This window comes from Podarcis liolepis (genome assembly GCF_965112155.1).
Source record: "Podarcis liolepis genome assembly, chromosome: 6".
NCBI lineage: Eukaryota > Metazoa > Chordata > Lepidosauria > Squamata > Lacertidae > Podarcis > Podarcis liolepis.
In genome coordinates, this window is record NC_139559.1 from 56325286 (window position 1) to 56339392 (window position 14107).

Here is a 14107-nt window from a genome sequence, read left to right on the forward strand (position 1 = left end):
ATCTTTTAACCAAGTAGAACAATGAGGGGAATAAGAAACAAAACAAAAGCTTGAGGCCTCATGCTCTTTTAACTACCTTAGAAAAAAACACAAAAAACTCCATCACAAATAGATTCTAAATATTCAGATTATCAAAGGTTTGGGTGGGAGGAATGAAATGATGCGTCCATTGGGATTACACACTGCAGTCTGGTAACCAAGAGATTCAGTTACAGATGTCAAAATGATTAGGATTACACAGCACATACTTCATGTACCATCAGGTGTGAACATCTTTGTTTAGGGTAAAGACATCTTCCTGCACAGCTTCGCATTAATGCCCCCTGACGTGTCCAGAATCAGAAAAACATCAAACACCAGTAAGGTTATGCTGTTGTGAACAGCTTGCAGGGGGGAGCTGTGAAAGGGGGGATAGTTTCACTGTACTTAAAGACAGTAATGTGAACACAGCCCAAAGTTTGGTTGAGTCAATGATAGTACAGGGAGTATGGACAAAGGGAGAAGTATAGCCTGTCGAGGAGGTTGGTGTGTGTAACTCTGAGGTGAAGATTTGCTTGGTGATAAGTGGCGGTACAAGGAAAAAAATAGGTATGATCCCACCATTCTGCCCCCACCAGTTACCATGAATGTTGCTCAGAGAGAAAGAGAGAGAGATAATGCAGGAAGATATGGGCTGCCATTTTATTAAATACAATACAAGAAAAACAGAGGAAAGTGATTTCTATAGACTCTCCCTCCTCCCCACTGTGGGAACAGAAACTGATATGGAATAGTTCATGGAAGTGATTTAAGGAGCAGCTGAGAGGCTCTTCTGCCAACCAGGACCAACAAGAAATAATAAAATGGAAGTAATTAAAGTAACTAAATTTGCAAATAATAAGTGTTTAAAGCAGGAATGGCTAACTTGTGGCTCTCCAGATGTTGCTGGACTACAATTCCCATCACCCACCAATGGTCAAGCTGGCTGGGACTAAGGGAGTCCAACAACATGTGGAGGCCCATAGGTTAGCTAACCCTAGTTGAAAGGAACAGGAACCCTACAAGCCTCTTCACACTAGACAGGCTAATGTTGCAGCTTCATTTGACTGCAAGAAAACAGTCTCAAGCTCAAGCCAGAAAACACAGGAGAACAACACAGAAAGCACTATAATGATAACACCACCATCTAAATGCTCTGTAAAAAGTGAGTGAGCAAAGCATGGCTGTTCCAGAGAAAAAAGTGTGAAGGCATCCTGAAAGAAGGATCACTTGAATCTGATTTCATACACAAGAAGACACACTGTAACAGCTGTCCCAAATGATCTCAGTAACCCATAAAGAGCAATGATAATAGTTTCAGATCCAGATTCTGGGTTGGATCTAGCCTACTTTACTCATGGGTTGCTTCCACTAGGGGTAGGCAAGGAGATGATTTTTATTCCTCCTTGTGCCCCCCAACAGCTGTTTCAGAGGGTTGGAAAACTTTACAGAAGAGTATGTCAGGTGTTATTGGGTGAGGGGACTTCAGAGGAAAGGGCAATCAGCAAAAATCACCCTCATACCTCCAGCAGAAGGCTTCCCCTGGATCTCAGTTCCTACCACAAATGGAAGAAGCCCTTCCATTAGAAGAAGGGACAGAAGGTAAACAAATAATTAATACATCTTCTGCTTAAATAAAATGCAAGCAAAAGGCCCGTGTAGTACAAATATGCCATAACCACAATTTGATCCACTTTCCATGACATTAGTGCATAAGGTTAATGATTCCAGAATAAATGATACTCACCCAAATCTGCAGTTTTACCCTCTTGTCATTCCTGTAAACAGTCTTCACTTTGAAGTCGATCCCCACAGTACTGACAAAGGCTGGTGTGAAAGTGTCATCAGCATATCTAAAGAGGAAGGAAGTCTTGCCCACGCTGCTGTTGCCAATGATCAGGAGTTTGAACATATAATCAAAGTTCTGGTCGGAAGCATCCTTGTGTCCATATCTGGCATCTGTTACGGAAGCCATCTAAGGAAATAAGAGTAGCACATTTGTCTCTGTGATTTAATTTATTCAGGAACAGAATATGCACTATGCAATCCCTTCTCACATGCCCTCATCTCCAGGTGACCAAGAGTATCAAAGCTGATAGCAGTGATTGTATAATGTGGAACTCATGGCCCCATTCCAGGAGCAATACATACACGGATCTATCAAGAGTAAGCAATTGCTTTTTCATACTTGCAGGACCTGATTCAGAAGCGGATCTGCACATGACACCTGCTTCCATAATCATAACATAGTGAGGGATGCATGTGGTTTTATTTCTGTTTAGATTTATAAAGAAAATACATGTGTGGATAATTCTATAAATTCTATAGACTACTCAATGAGTACTGTATTTGATAACAGGTGTTGACAGTGCCCTGATCAAGATAAACTGAGAATAGCTTAGAAACACAGCTTATGAATAACTCTGCCATATTCACCCTATCCCTAGGATTGATTATGAAGAGATAGCACATTTTAAAGATGATTAATCCTGCCTACATTAGGTGCTGATATGAACTGAACAGACCAAGTTTCATTATTAGAATTCAGTGTCGTTGGCTAACATTTCGCAATGAAGAAGGAAAAAACATCCTACTTTGTGCCAAGGCTAAATGGAGCCACCTGGCTCCCAGATTGTATTAATCATTGCATTGTTTACTGAACAGCAGCTAAAGTGATAGATTCCTGCTCCCATGTTAATCCGAGTGCATCAAAACGTCACAGGTGACACTCTTATAAGGAGAGGTATTCTGTCATTTTCTCATTCAGGTACCACATGGATATTATATTTTGAAATTTCCCCAGGATGATAAGTCAATTCTTCTCACTAATAAAAAGAAAGGATTCCAAATAAGATTGTCATTGTGGAGATACTATGTACAATAAAACTGACTTATAGAAGGCTATTAGGAGAAAACTTACCGTAAGTGTGACAGATGAAAACCTTTCCCATTAAAAGTATTAATGCCAGTTACCTAGTCAGTTTGATTCTGGCACTTTTCTTGCTCCTTGCAAATTTCCCCACTGGGAAATTCATTACTTCTTATCAATATAGTAGATTCCAATTTGCCATGTCAATTTCATTGTAACTGGGCACTGCAAAGCTTATTGCTTGTACATTTCTCCCTTAGGAAAAAGCACTGGGCCTCTTAGCAATGAAAGCAGAAATGTATGAACATGGTGAGGAACAGCTTATTAATATACCCACCTAGAAGTTGGTGTGGAAAGAAAAAGAGGGAATAGTTTAATAAATATAAATGTAAATGTAAGCTAATAAAAGGGTAAGCAGCGAAGGAATAATATTCCCCTCCCATCTTTTGCTCCAGTATTGTACACACTAAAAATGCATGAAGATGAACCCACAAAATGTTTACACACATTGTTAAGCAGACTATAACGGGATACCCCTGGGGCATCTGCTCCCTATGGTCTTCACCTCTTTTCATCTGGCAACAGTTCCTGGCTTGAAACAATTGCTTCAAATGGCAACTACTCAAATAGTCAGGCCTGTATATAGTTCAGAATCTATATGCAATGGTCAGCCTGGAATTCAGAATATGGAATAGTTGTTGTTGTTTTAATCACAGTTGCAGAGAAAAGTCTGAAAAGAGGGTTGTTAAAAAAAATAACAACCCAGGTTGGTAGGATTTCTGTCTTTTCCATTCCCTAATCCCAGAGCTTGCCTGAATATATGTGGAGTTGCTATGTACAATACTAGGTGCTTGCTTCTGTTATTATTACTTGCACGTCTCTGAATACTTATGGTACTTACTTACTTACTTACTTACTTACTTACTTACTTATTAGATTTATATAACCTTCCTCCTTTATTTAGGGCAGAGGTGGGAACTTGCAGTCCTCCTAATGTTGTTGGATTATAACTCCCTGATTCCTGACTAGCCTCCTGAACCAATATGTGAACTAAAACACAGCTATCCTTAAAAATTCACATGTTTTGGAATTTTGAGATGCAGTTCTCCAGCCAAATAATACAAACAATAATGTATCTATTAGGAGGAAATGCACATTAGTGAAAATAGCATACAAAAATGCATTGTATTAAGTTGTTGAGCTTTAGTTTTTGAGCTATTTTTTTATTAAATTCACAAAATTCTACACTGCCAACATGGGCTGCTATATATACAGATTTTCCCAGACATTCCAGCAATTTTTGCCCTGGCACTGTTTACAAGGGCTGAATACTGGCTATGTCTGGGAAATTTCAGACATATGACAACCCTATATAAAGGAAAATTGGTTGGAAACATGTGTCTATTGGTCAAAGCTGCATACAAAAATGTGTTTATTGAGAGAAATTCACACTAAAATGCTGACAGATTTTCATGAGGATTTTTTTAAAAGTAATACAGAGATTGCTATGGAAATGTGGAGAACCTAATTTAAAATGAGAAAAATGAGAAACTTTGAAAAGCGAAAATAACTGATTTGTCCATCCCTCATCCCTGACCATTGGCCAGGCTGGCCAGGGCTGATGGGAGTGGGAGTCCAACAACATTTGGAAGGCCACAAATTCCCCATTCCAGATTTAGGGAGATCCCAGTGTAGGGATGATTCTATGCAAGTCAGACAATACTAATTGTTTACTGACTACTCAGACACAGAATGTTCACCTGCCAGCATCCATATGAATTCTACTCATCTACAGTACATCCATGCTGCATTCAGTGACTGATGCTACTCTAGGGAACTTCTGCATGCGAAGCTTGTGCTTGAGCGTTGAGCTATGGTCCAGTGTGAATATGTGGCTGGGGTGAGCAGCCACAAGTGCTGCAACAGTCCTTTATATAATGATCAGGATCAACTATTAAGAATTCAACCAACAATCTGACCCCTTCCCCCAATTACAGGCTAGTGGGTCTGTCTAATATGAAACACATATCCTAGCTATATATAAAAATAAAAATAGAAACTGATCAGAGAAATAAAATCACTGCCCAGACTGTTTTGTGGTACAACTGTGAGTCATAAGATGCATTATGCATTTGACATTCTGTATTTCTGTACAAGAGGGCAGCTGATATAAACAAATTATACCAAGGGTGCAGTCTCTGGCGTATCAACCCATTTTCTCTTGCAGCAAACAAATAATGTGCTGTTGTGCTCACTATCAGCCTAATCACACAGAAGGAAGAAGAGCAGCAGAGAGGTCAGGTCCAAAGCAGAGCTGAGAATACATAACATACATAAATATATAATTTAATTTGTGTGCCGCCTTTCCACAATTCAAACCATGCTCAAGGCAGCTTACAACATAAAAAATATGTAAGTGCAGTGGTACAGTGGTACCTCGGGTTAAGTACTTAATTCGTTCCGGAGGTCCGTACTTAACCTGAAACTGTTCTTAACCTGAAGCACCACTTTAGCTAATGGGGCCTCCTGCTGCTGCCGCGCCGCCGGAGCACGATTTCTGTTCTCATCCTGAAACAAAGTTCTTAACCTGAAGCACTATTTCTGGGTTAGCGGAGTGTGTAACCTGAAGTGTATGTAACCTGAAGCATATGTAACCCGAGGTACCACTGTACAACATAACAAAAGTAGTAATAAACAAGAAATAAAACATTTTTAAAAGCCACAACCAAACTGAACAATTTTCACATAAATCACAAGAACTAAAATAAAAATACAATAAAGCAGCAATAACAACTGCAAGTACGACACGCACCCCCCCACACACAACAAAAAACCCTAAACAGTATGTATTTGCATTCCAGGATGAAAGAAACTCATAAATCTCATTTTGGCTTTGGTTACATTTACTTATTGAGGCAGTGATCACTAGTTCAAAGGGGATGATTAAGACAGCGACTTCAAATGTATATGTTGCCACAAGCACAAATCACTGGTCTATGTGTGTGATCAGTGATGCAGATTATTTCACACAGCTCCCAACTGGACTGCCACTTCTGCATTTCATCTACAGAGAAAAATAGTTGACATGAACTGAGGAGGATGACCTCAAAATGGACATACGAATTTGCTCTGTTTACAGGTGTCAGTGCATAATTCCTGAGGCTGACTGTTTCCCATCTTTTGACTATGATTCTGCTATATGATCTTAGGAGTCTGAAATTTTGGAATGCGTTGGAAGAAGGCAGATGCTAAGAATTCTACAAGAAATATTAGCACCCAGCATGCCCTTTCACAAGGAAAAAGGCTCATTTACATTTAAGTATATGGAAGCGCTTCCCCAGATTGTGATCTTGATGTGTACCCCCATAGTTTTCTTCTACAGCTGAGTAAGGATGGGGAGCTTGTGGCTTTCCAGATGTTCCTGGACTCCAGCTCCCATGATCTCCAACCCATGACCGCAATGACTGGGGTGGATGGGAGTTGGGAGTGTGGTGTAGCAGCTAAGGAGGTTGGAGTAAGACCTAGGAGACCAGGGTTCAAATTCCCACTCAGCCATGAAGCACACTGGGTGACTCTGGGCCAGTCACTCACTCTCAGCATTTCTACCTTACAGGGTTGTTGTAAGGATAATGTAGAGAGACAGAGAACTATGTACACCAACTTTTGCTTCTTGGAGGAAAGGTGTGATATAAATGTAAAAATAAATAAAATAAAATCTGAATAGCCGTAGGTTTCCTACTCCTGGTTTAGAGGCAACTAATAATCAATAAAAGGATTTGTCAATAACAAATTCTTGATATATATCATTTTGGAGGGTAATGTATAACAGATCCAAAAGTATTTTAAAGCAGAGAGCCTCCAGCTTTGTTACAACCACCAGACAGAGTTGATTATAAAATTGGATTATCTGCCATTTACAGTAATCTAGTTTAAATCCTTATTATAAACCTCTCTCATCCAACAGCTTTTTGGGAGACTAGTGATTGCACCAAGGTCAATCTAGAAGCACGAGTACTTTCCCGTCTAGCAAAAGGAGATTCTATCTACCCAGTTTTTCTAAACAAAGATTCTGAAGTATAATTTTCCTGACCTACAGACATTTGTGGTGGTGGTGGTGGGGAATTAGAAATCTCCACAGTCTTTTGAGTTTATTGCCCCTGCCTAGGGACCACTGGAACTGACAGAGCGCATTCTGACCATAAGCAGCTTTAAATGTGCAGAAATAGCACTTGTGTAGAATGAACCCTTCCTGGTGTGTACTGATTCAAACTGCAATAGAGGGTTTCATATCTGAGAGTTCCTCCTCTAAAGAAGAAGAGATTTATGCCTCTGAATACAAGTTGCTGGGGAACATGACTGGGAGAATGCTGTTGTGCTCATGTCCTGTCTGTGGGTTTTGACCACTGTGAGAAGTGGGTGTTGGACTAGGTGAGCCTTTGGTCTGATCTAGCAGCGCTCTCATGATCATCATTTAAAAGACTTCTATTCCTCTTGCTAGGACAATCAATACACAAAGCAGTGTATAATCCATAAATTCATCAAAACAGTTAAAACAACAACAAAACAAAAAGTCATTACATTTAAACAATAAAATCAACTAGGGACAATAGCCTCTACTTTCCAGCTTCCCTATATAAAAACCAAATGCAGACATGTCTTCAATATGCCTGCCTAACTTTTCATTGGTTGACTGAATGCCATAGGTCATGGGCCAACACAGAAAATGCCCTGTATCTTGTACCCACCAGCCTAAAGGAATTTACTAAACAAGATCTCCAACACAGATTGTAGCTTCTTTTCTTATGCTCCTATCATGTGGTTTGGTGTCTTTCTCGTGTGTAAGATGAGACAGATCTTTAAATCCTCCTCTCCACCCCCCCCCCCATATTATAATACAAAGTATTTCAAGTTTCAATATTGGTTTAATATGGTTTCATAATTTTAGAGGTAGATACCTGCACGTTGATCATTTTTAATATTGAGACATTGCAGCTAGTGTGATAGTGACATGTTGGGTTGCATAGAAATCATTGGTATAGAACAGCATTAGTTAAAACAAACTTAGCATATTGAAGGCCTGATAACAAATAAAAATACAATATAACTTCACTATTACTTATAATTTTGCCTTTTTACTATGAGAAAATTAATACAAAACTAGGTGGGGGGTGCAAGAGAAGCAACAGCAAAAATCCTCCCTGCAGATCATCCTTCCTTCAACTCAAGCAGCATTTCACTAACGTTCCTCCATTTTTCCTATGTTGGCACCATATCACCATCTTTGCCTCAGTTAACTATTTTACAAAATTTGTGGCAGAATTTCTACTGGGGACTTTTTGTCCACAAATACTATCCTTGGGTGACCAAGCTTCTCTGGATCCCAGTTGCCACATATCAGCTGAGATCAATGCCCACTCCCTTCAAGCTTATTTCCTCATTCCACATTGCTCTATTCCCTGGTTCCATAGTTGGGTGCTTGCCTCCCTTCCAATTAACATCCGAAACCTGCCCCAAAAATTCTACCAAAGTTACAGACACATAGATAGGCTATTCTTCAGCATAATCTATTTTGAAACTCTCGTTTGTGTAATGTCATGATAACCACAATATATTCTTAACACATTCTCTGGATTTTCTAGCTACAGGTTTTGTTTCTGTGTTTTGCAAAGCCTGGGTGTTTTGGTGTAATATTAACAGATTCCCGCACATGAACCTCCATAATTTTATTGATTTAACTTCACAGCCCTGGTAACTTTAATGTAATATATATCCATACACACACATGCACACACACTCAAATGGAATATATTTTCAAATACATTCACTAGATTTTGATCACTCACCCTCCTTCACTCAGCTTAGTTCAAACTGTAAAGCTATGCCCTTTATCAAAACACAAGCTCCACAAAAATCTTCCCAGCTCTAAGATGTAGCTGTCCACTGTTTTTTAAAAATTTAATGTGGCAATCCTACTATCCTGGAAAGATAGCTCACATTTTACTCCTGAGATTAGTTTTGCATCAATATTGCTCACATACTCTCAATATTTCTTGCTGTTTCCATTCATACACTGCTAACAGCATACATGCATTAGACAAGACCCATAGTATTTTTCTATTATAAATGAAGTTAAAGTCTGAACTGCAGTCAAATACGCCATGAATAATCTGTAAGAAGAGAATCTGAAAAACAAGCAAGGCCCCAAACAATTAGAAGAGCATAATTTAAGGCAAAACTCTGGGATTTCAAATAATTTAGTGTGAGTGTGTGTGTTAATGAAGCCAGGTATAGCAATTCACTTATTAATTCTGATAAACCAAGAAATGGGAAAAATCTATATGACCAGCAGAGCTAAATGCATTGGCTATATTTGAAGCATAACCTATTACACTCGACTATTTTTCTAGAAAACTGTTACACATTTCCAGTGAATGAGATGATGCAAAAGGTAAGGAAGCATACTGCAAGTGGCTGCCAACCATCACTCAGCTGCTAAGGGCTTAGCACCATCCTTGACAAAGAAACTGTCTGTGTTTATGTGCACACACATATACACAATTGTTGACAGGGCTATTTTAAAATTTGCTCCATTTTATCCAAAACAAGGAAAACGATGCTGAAAGAAATCAAACCTAGACTGATTCTGTAAAAAAATCATTTCCTGATTGGTCTCCTCCAATAGGTTTTATACTGTGCTACTACTGTGCTCCTTGCTACTAAGGCAAGGAGAAAGACTGAGGAACCCTCTCCACTTCTCCCTGTTTGTTTGTTTGTTATTAATTAAATTAATAAGATACGCTCAATAAACCCGGGAGGAAATCAAACATTTTAACCGGAAAGATCTGCCCCTAAATCTCAGATAGAGATAGACGTCGCAGGAAAGCCCTCTGCATATGCTCAGAGGCACGCCGTCCAATTTCCAGAGTTGAGCCTTAGCACTAAAAAGGCTAATCTGCGGCTCTAATGTCGTCCCTCCGTTCCCACGACCGCTAGGAGATTTGCGCGCGCATAAACCCTGGTTGCGCCTTGCAATGAGGATCCCGGGGCTTCCGAGGCTCGCTCTTTGCGGCGGGGAAGGGGAGATGCGAAGCAGGCGGCTGCCGGGCGACGGGGGAAAGTTGCGCGGGGGACCGGTGGGTCCCGTCTTCTTCTCCGCGCTCTTCTTACCTGAGGCGCGGCGCAGGGAAGGGAGCCGCTCGGCGCGCAAAGCGAGGGAGGCTGGAGCCAAGAGCAACGGCGAGCAGGAGGCGCTTGGTGGGAGATTCAGCCGAGCCCGAGCTGCGTGCGCTCCCGGACCTCTGGGCGGAGAAGAGCGTGCGTGTGTCCGGCTTAGCGACACATCCCGCGGATCCTCTCACCCGGCGCAGCAGAAGACAACCCTCGGGGCGGAGCTCCTGCCACAGGCCTCCCGCCTTCTTCCCCACGCGGGGCGGAATAAGTGGAAACCGGCGGACGCGGCGGGTTTCTCAGCCGCTGCCCGGGTTGCCCCTCTCTCCTACAGAGCCGCATCCATCCCAACCCCTCCTGTCATCTCAACCTGCCCGTCTAATTTACATACCATCGTATCCTCCTTTCTTATTGATTCACTTAGATTTAGTCTTACATTTCTCGCTTTGTCTCCGTAGAATTCCATACACGCCTCTCGCGCTCTCCCCCTCGGAGGGAGGATAAGAGGGGCAGCAGGTCAAATGGGTTGGGGACTTCGAGGGCTTGTCAGGAGGCCCCACTAAAGCAGTTGAGGGTCGTGGGTTGTCCAACTGTGGTTTCCAAGTTGACCCCCACAACAATCATTCCTTGTTTTTTGGTGTGTTTTTTAAAGGCCTTTGAAGGGAATGAAGTAATATTCTACAAGGATGCGAGGAGTAAATAACATTATTCATCTGGATTTGGCTCCATTCGTCTTGGTTTGCTGGGTCAACCTGGTTTGAATTAGCTATAGTTAGCAGGCTGAAAATGATTTCAGGGTTGGCTAGTTTAGCACACATATAGCGTGCAGCTACACCCCGCAAGTGGGTACCTCCACCTGGTGGTGAACGAGGAGTATTTTAAAATGACAAATTTTAAAACTTTCCTTACTTTATGTAGGGAAACACGTTTTAAGGCAATAGTTTTTCACAAGCGAAATAATCTGGAATAGGACTACCCTTGAGGTGGGTCCTAAGGCTGCAGCTGGTGCCTTGCTTGCGAGATTTGCATGGGGGCCAATCTGCAATCCTGCCAAGTTCAAGGTGTTGGTAATAGCAGATACAGTACTGCTCTCTATACAGCTCGGGACCAAGTTACTTGAGAGACTATCTTGTTATTTACTTTCTTACCTACTTATATCTCACTTTTCCCCCTGACGGGACTCAAGGCATCTTACAGCTTAAAACAAGAACTGCTAACAACATTTTAAAAAACATGAAAATACAATTAAACATTGGCGGAATTAAAACTATAGAGATATATAAAATCTGTTTTAAACATACCAGTAATTACAATAAAAACAGTAGAGCACCAGCCCTTTAATTAAAAGCAGTCAATTCCCAAAAGCCCATATAAAGTCTTCACCTGCCAGCAGAAGGACAGCAAGGAACTTCTCTAGGGTGGGAGCTCCAAAGACTGGGAGCAGCCACCGAGAAGGCTCTCTTCTGCCTTACATACCCAGTAGGAAAATAATTGTGGTCTGCGGAAGAGGTCCTCCTGCAAGCTCCAAAGAAATCAGAAGCCTATTCTACAGTAACTCAGCATGGCTTTCAGTGTGACGGCCTCCGTTCTGTGGGAAAACATTCCTGTCCAGAGGGGACATGCGCCAACTATCCACACATTCTGGAAGCAAGTGGAAACATTTTTTGTTCTGATGGGCTTTTCCAGCTGCATGAATGGGTCTCTGCCATGGGTGTCTATTTCGTATTGTCTTGTTTTTGAATATATCATTTTGGTTTTTCAGTTTTCTGCTTTTTTATTGTGCATCACTTTGAGATACTTCACAGAATCATAGTTGGAAAGGATCACGAGAATCATCTAGTCCAGTGTTTCCCAACCAATCAATACAAATCTGAGGTTCTGGTGCAAAAAGATCTCCCCCCCCCCCAAATCCTGGCTACACCCATGGCTAGGTGCTGGGGTGGATTTCACCCTGCAACTTGCAAATACTGCCTACTGGCCCTGAACCCCTCAGCAATATCCGAAGGCCCAGACCTTGCAGAGTCAGGCGCAGGCTGCCACCGAGCCCAGCGGAGGCGGCAGCCACATGCAGCTCCAGCTCATCCAGCCCTACCCATTGCCACCACCCCACCTGACCTGGGGGTTCTGGATTGCGGGCTCTTCTGGTCAAAACGGGATCTCCCTCTTCCTCCAGAAACAAACCAGGAGTGCTCCAAGAAAACACATGTAGCAAAAAGGAGCGCTAGGCCCTGGTGGGCCGACCCCTTACCCGCTTGTGATTGGCCAGCCAATCAGGTTTTGGGGTTTTTTTGGTTTTGTTTTTTTTAAAAATGTTTTCCTTCACTTCTCACTTCCCTTTGTTGCCCTCTAGCCTGGTGCTGCAGCCACCCATTTACGTGATGTTCACCAATATCTCATTTGGAATATCCTGGGGGGGGGGGCGGTTAGGAAACACTGACCTAGTCCAGCCCCCTACAATGCAGGGATATTTTGCCCAATATGGGGCTTGAACCCACACCCCAGATTCTCTACCAATTAAGCTAACCTGAGTTCTTGCACAGAATTAGTAAATTAATAATAAGAATGATGATGATGATGTTTGTGGAAATAAATACGTATTAAGATTGTCTCCTCTTGCTTGATAGGTATTTTACAATGATTTTTTTTCTTCCAAAATGGAAATTAACCCATTTGATTGCAACTCATTTCTGAAATAAATCCATGCACATAAACCAAAAGATAGAGCCAGACAGTAATTAAGCACTTGGCAGCAAGTGCAGAAATTGGCCAAATTCATATGCTTAGATTACTGTAGTGCTCTTTTCATAGGGCTGCCTTTGACAACAGTCCAGAAACTTCGACTGGTGCAAACTCAAATACTAGAATGCATGTGAAAGGCAGGGCTTTAGGCAATTTTCAGTTGTGTTACCCGTCTTATGTCTGGAAGTGCTGACACTAACCTTTAAAACATTGGTTTGTAATCGGATGATCTGAAGAACCCCTTCTATCTGTATGGATTTGTCTTTGCAACCCTATTCACACTCACCACTAAGGTCAGTCCAGCAGACAGGTACCCGAGATAGGGCATTTGCTTGGTTGCCCAAACCTCTGGAATTTAATTTCCCAATAACTCTGCTTGGCCTTTCTTGTGTCGTTAAGTAGACAACCCTAAAGACTTATTCACAACATCAAAAATTGTATTTATTTTTCATTGACCTGTATATGATTTTGTATATAGCTATTTTTATCATATCAATTGTTTCAAGCTTCATTGCAAGCTAACTAGTGCAAGCTTTCCCTAAAAGTCAGAACCAGAATGTATGAAATAACTAACCGTGGCTTATTGTACATACTGAAACCAGCAGTCACTACAATCCCAGGTCCTGTTCATAGAAACAGCTACCACATTACTGCATTGGGTGAAGCTCATATAAATATACCACTTCTGTACATCGTAATTACTCTGGTTCCCATGATGGCTGTAGCATTTTTTCCAGTTATTGATATGACTGGACAACTAAGACAAGCGCCTACAGAGAATTTACACAGAACTGCTGTTTTACAGAAATGGTGAGCCCAAACAAAGTATCAGGGCTATAATCTTCTGTAGACTGAGCAAGTAAAAATGGTACGTAAACACACCATTAAATTTATTTGATAAATGCATGGTATTAATTATTAAGAGTGAATCTAATAGTCTTCTTGAGAAAGTCATGCCATCTTTGGCCAAAGTATCGGCTGATTTCCAGATGTAGAGAACATTCCACTAAACTAAGGCAGAAGAGTTTTTAAAGTAATAAAATAAAATGATACATTGTATTAAATGATTGAAAAATTTAATGTGTGTAAAGGCAACTCTTCATTAAAAAAAAAAGTTTTTATGGATGTAGTACATATAAAGTAATATCTGACCACAGCAGCTTGAATCTGCTAAAAACATACTATTTATGCCAGAAAGGGCTTTACATTTACGCACTGAAGGTTTTTTGGTGTTTTTAAAAAAACTTTCATAGCTCCTCATTCAACATTCAGCAAGAAAGGCAATAGAAATCAGTTACCTATAGTAAACTTTGA

The 14107-nt window shown here is 41.1% G+C and overlaps 1 protein-coding gene across 6 annotated transcripts in view; it reads right to left on the reverse strand.

Annotated features, from left to right (window-relative positions):
- RAB3B (RAB3B, member RAS oncogene family) overlaps positions 1–12279 on the reverse strand; it is a 52500-nt gene extending 40221 nt beyond the window's left edge. For 2 of the 6 annotated variants that reach the window (XR_014527624.1, XM_083509754.1), the window contains exons 1-2: positions 10055–10389; positions 1766–1993 (exon numbers count right to left, since the gene is read on the reverse strand). Coding sequence is in view for 5 of the 6 variants with exons in the window: in XM_083509754.1 (XP_083365880.1) it covers positions 1766–1993 (228 nt within the window). In the remaining variant the exon portion in view is untranslated. The other 4 variants (XM_083509755.1, XM_083509756.1, XM_083509753.1 and 1 more) reach the window with 4 other exon arrangements.
- Between the last annotated feature and the right edge of the window lie 1828 nt (positions 12280–14107).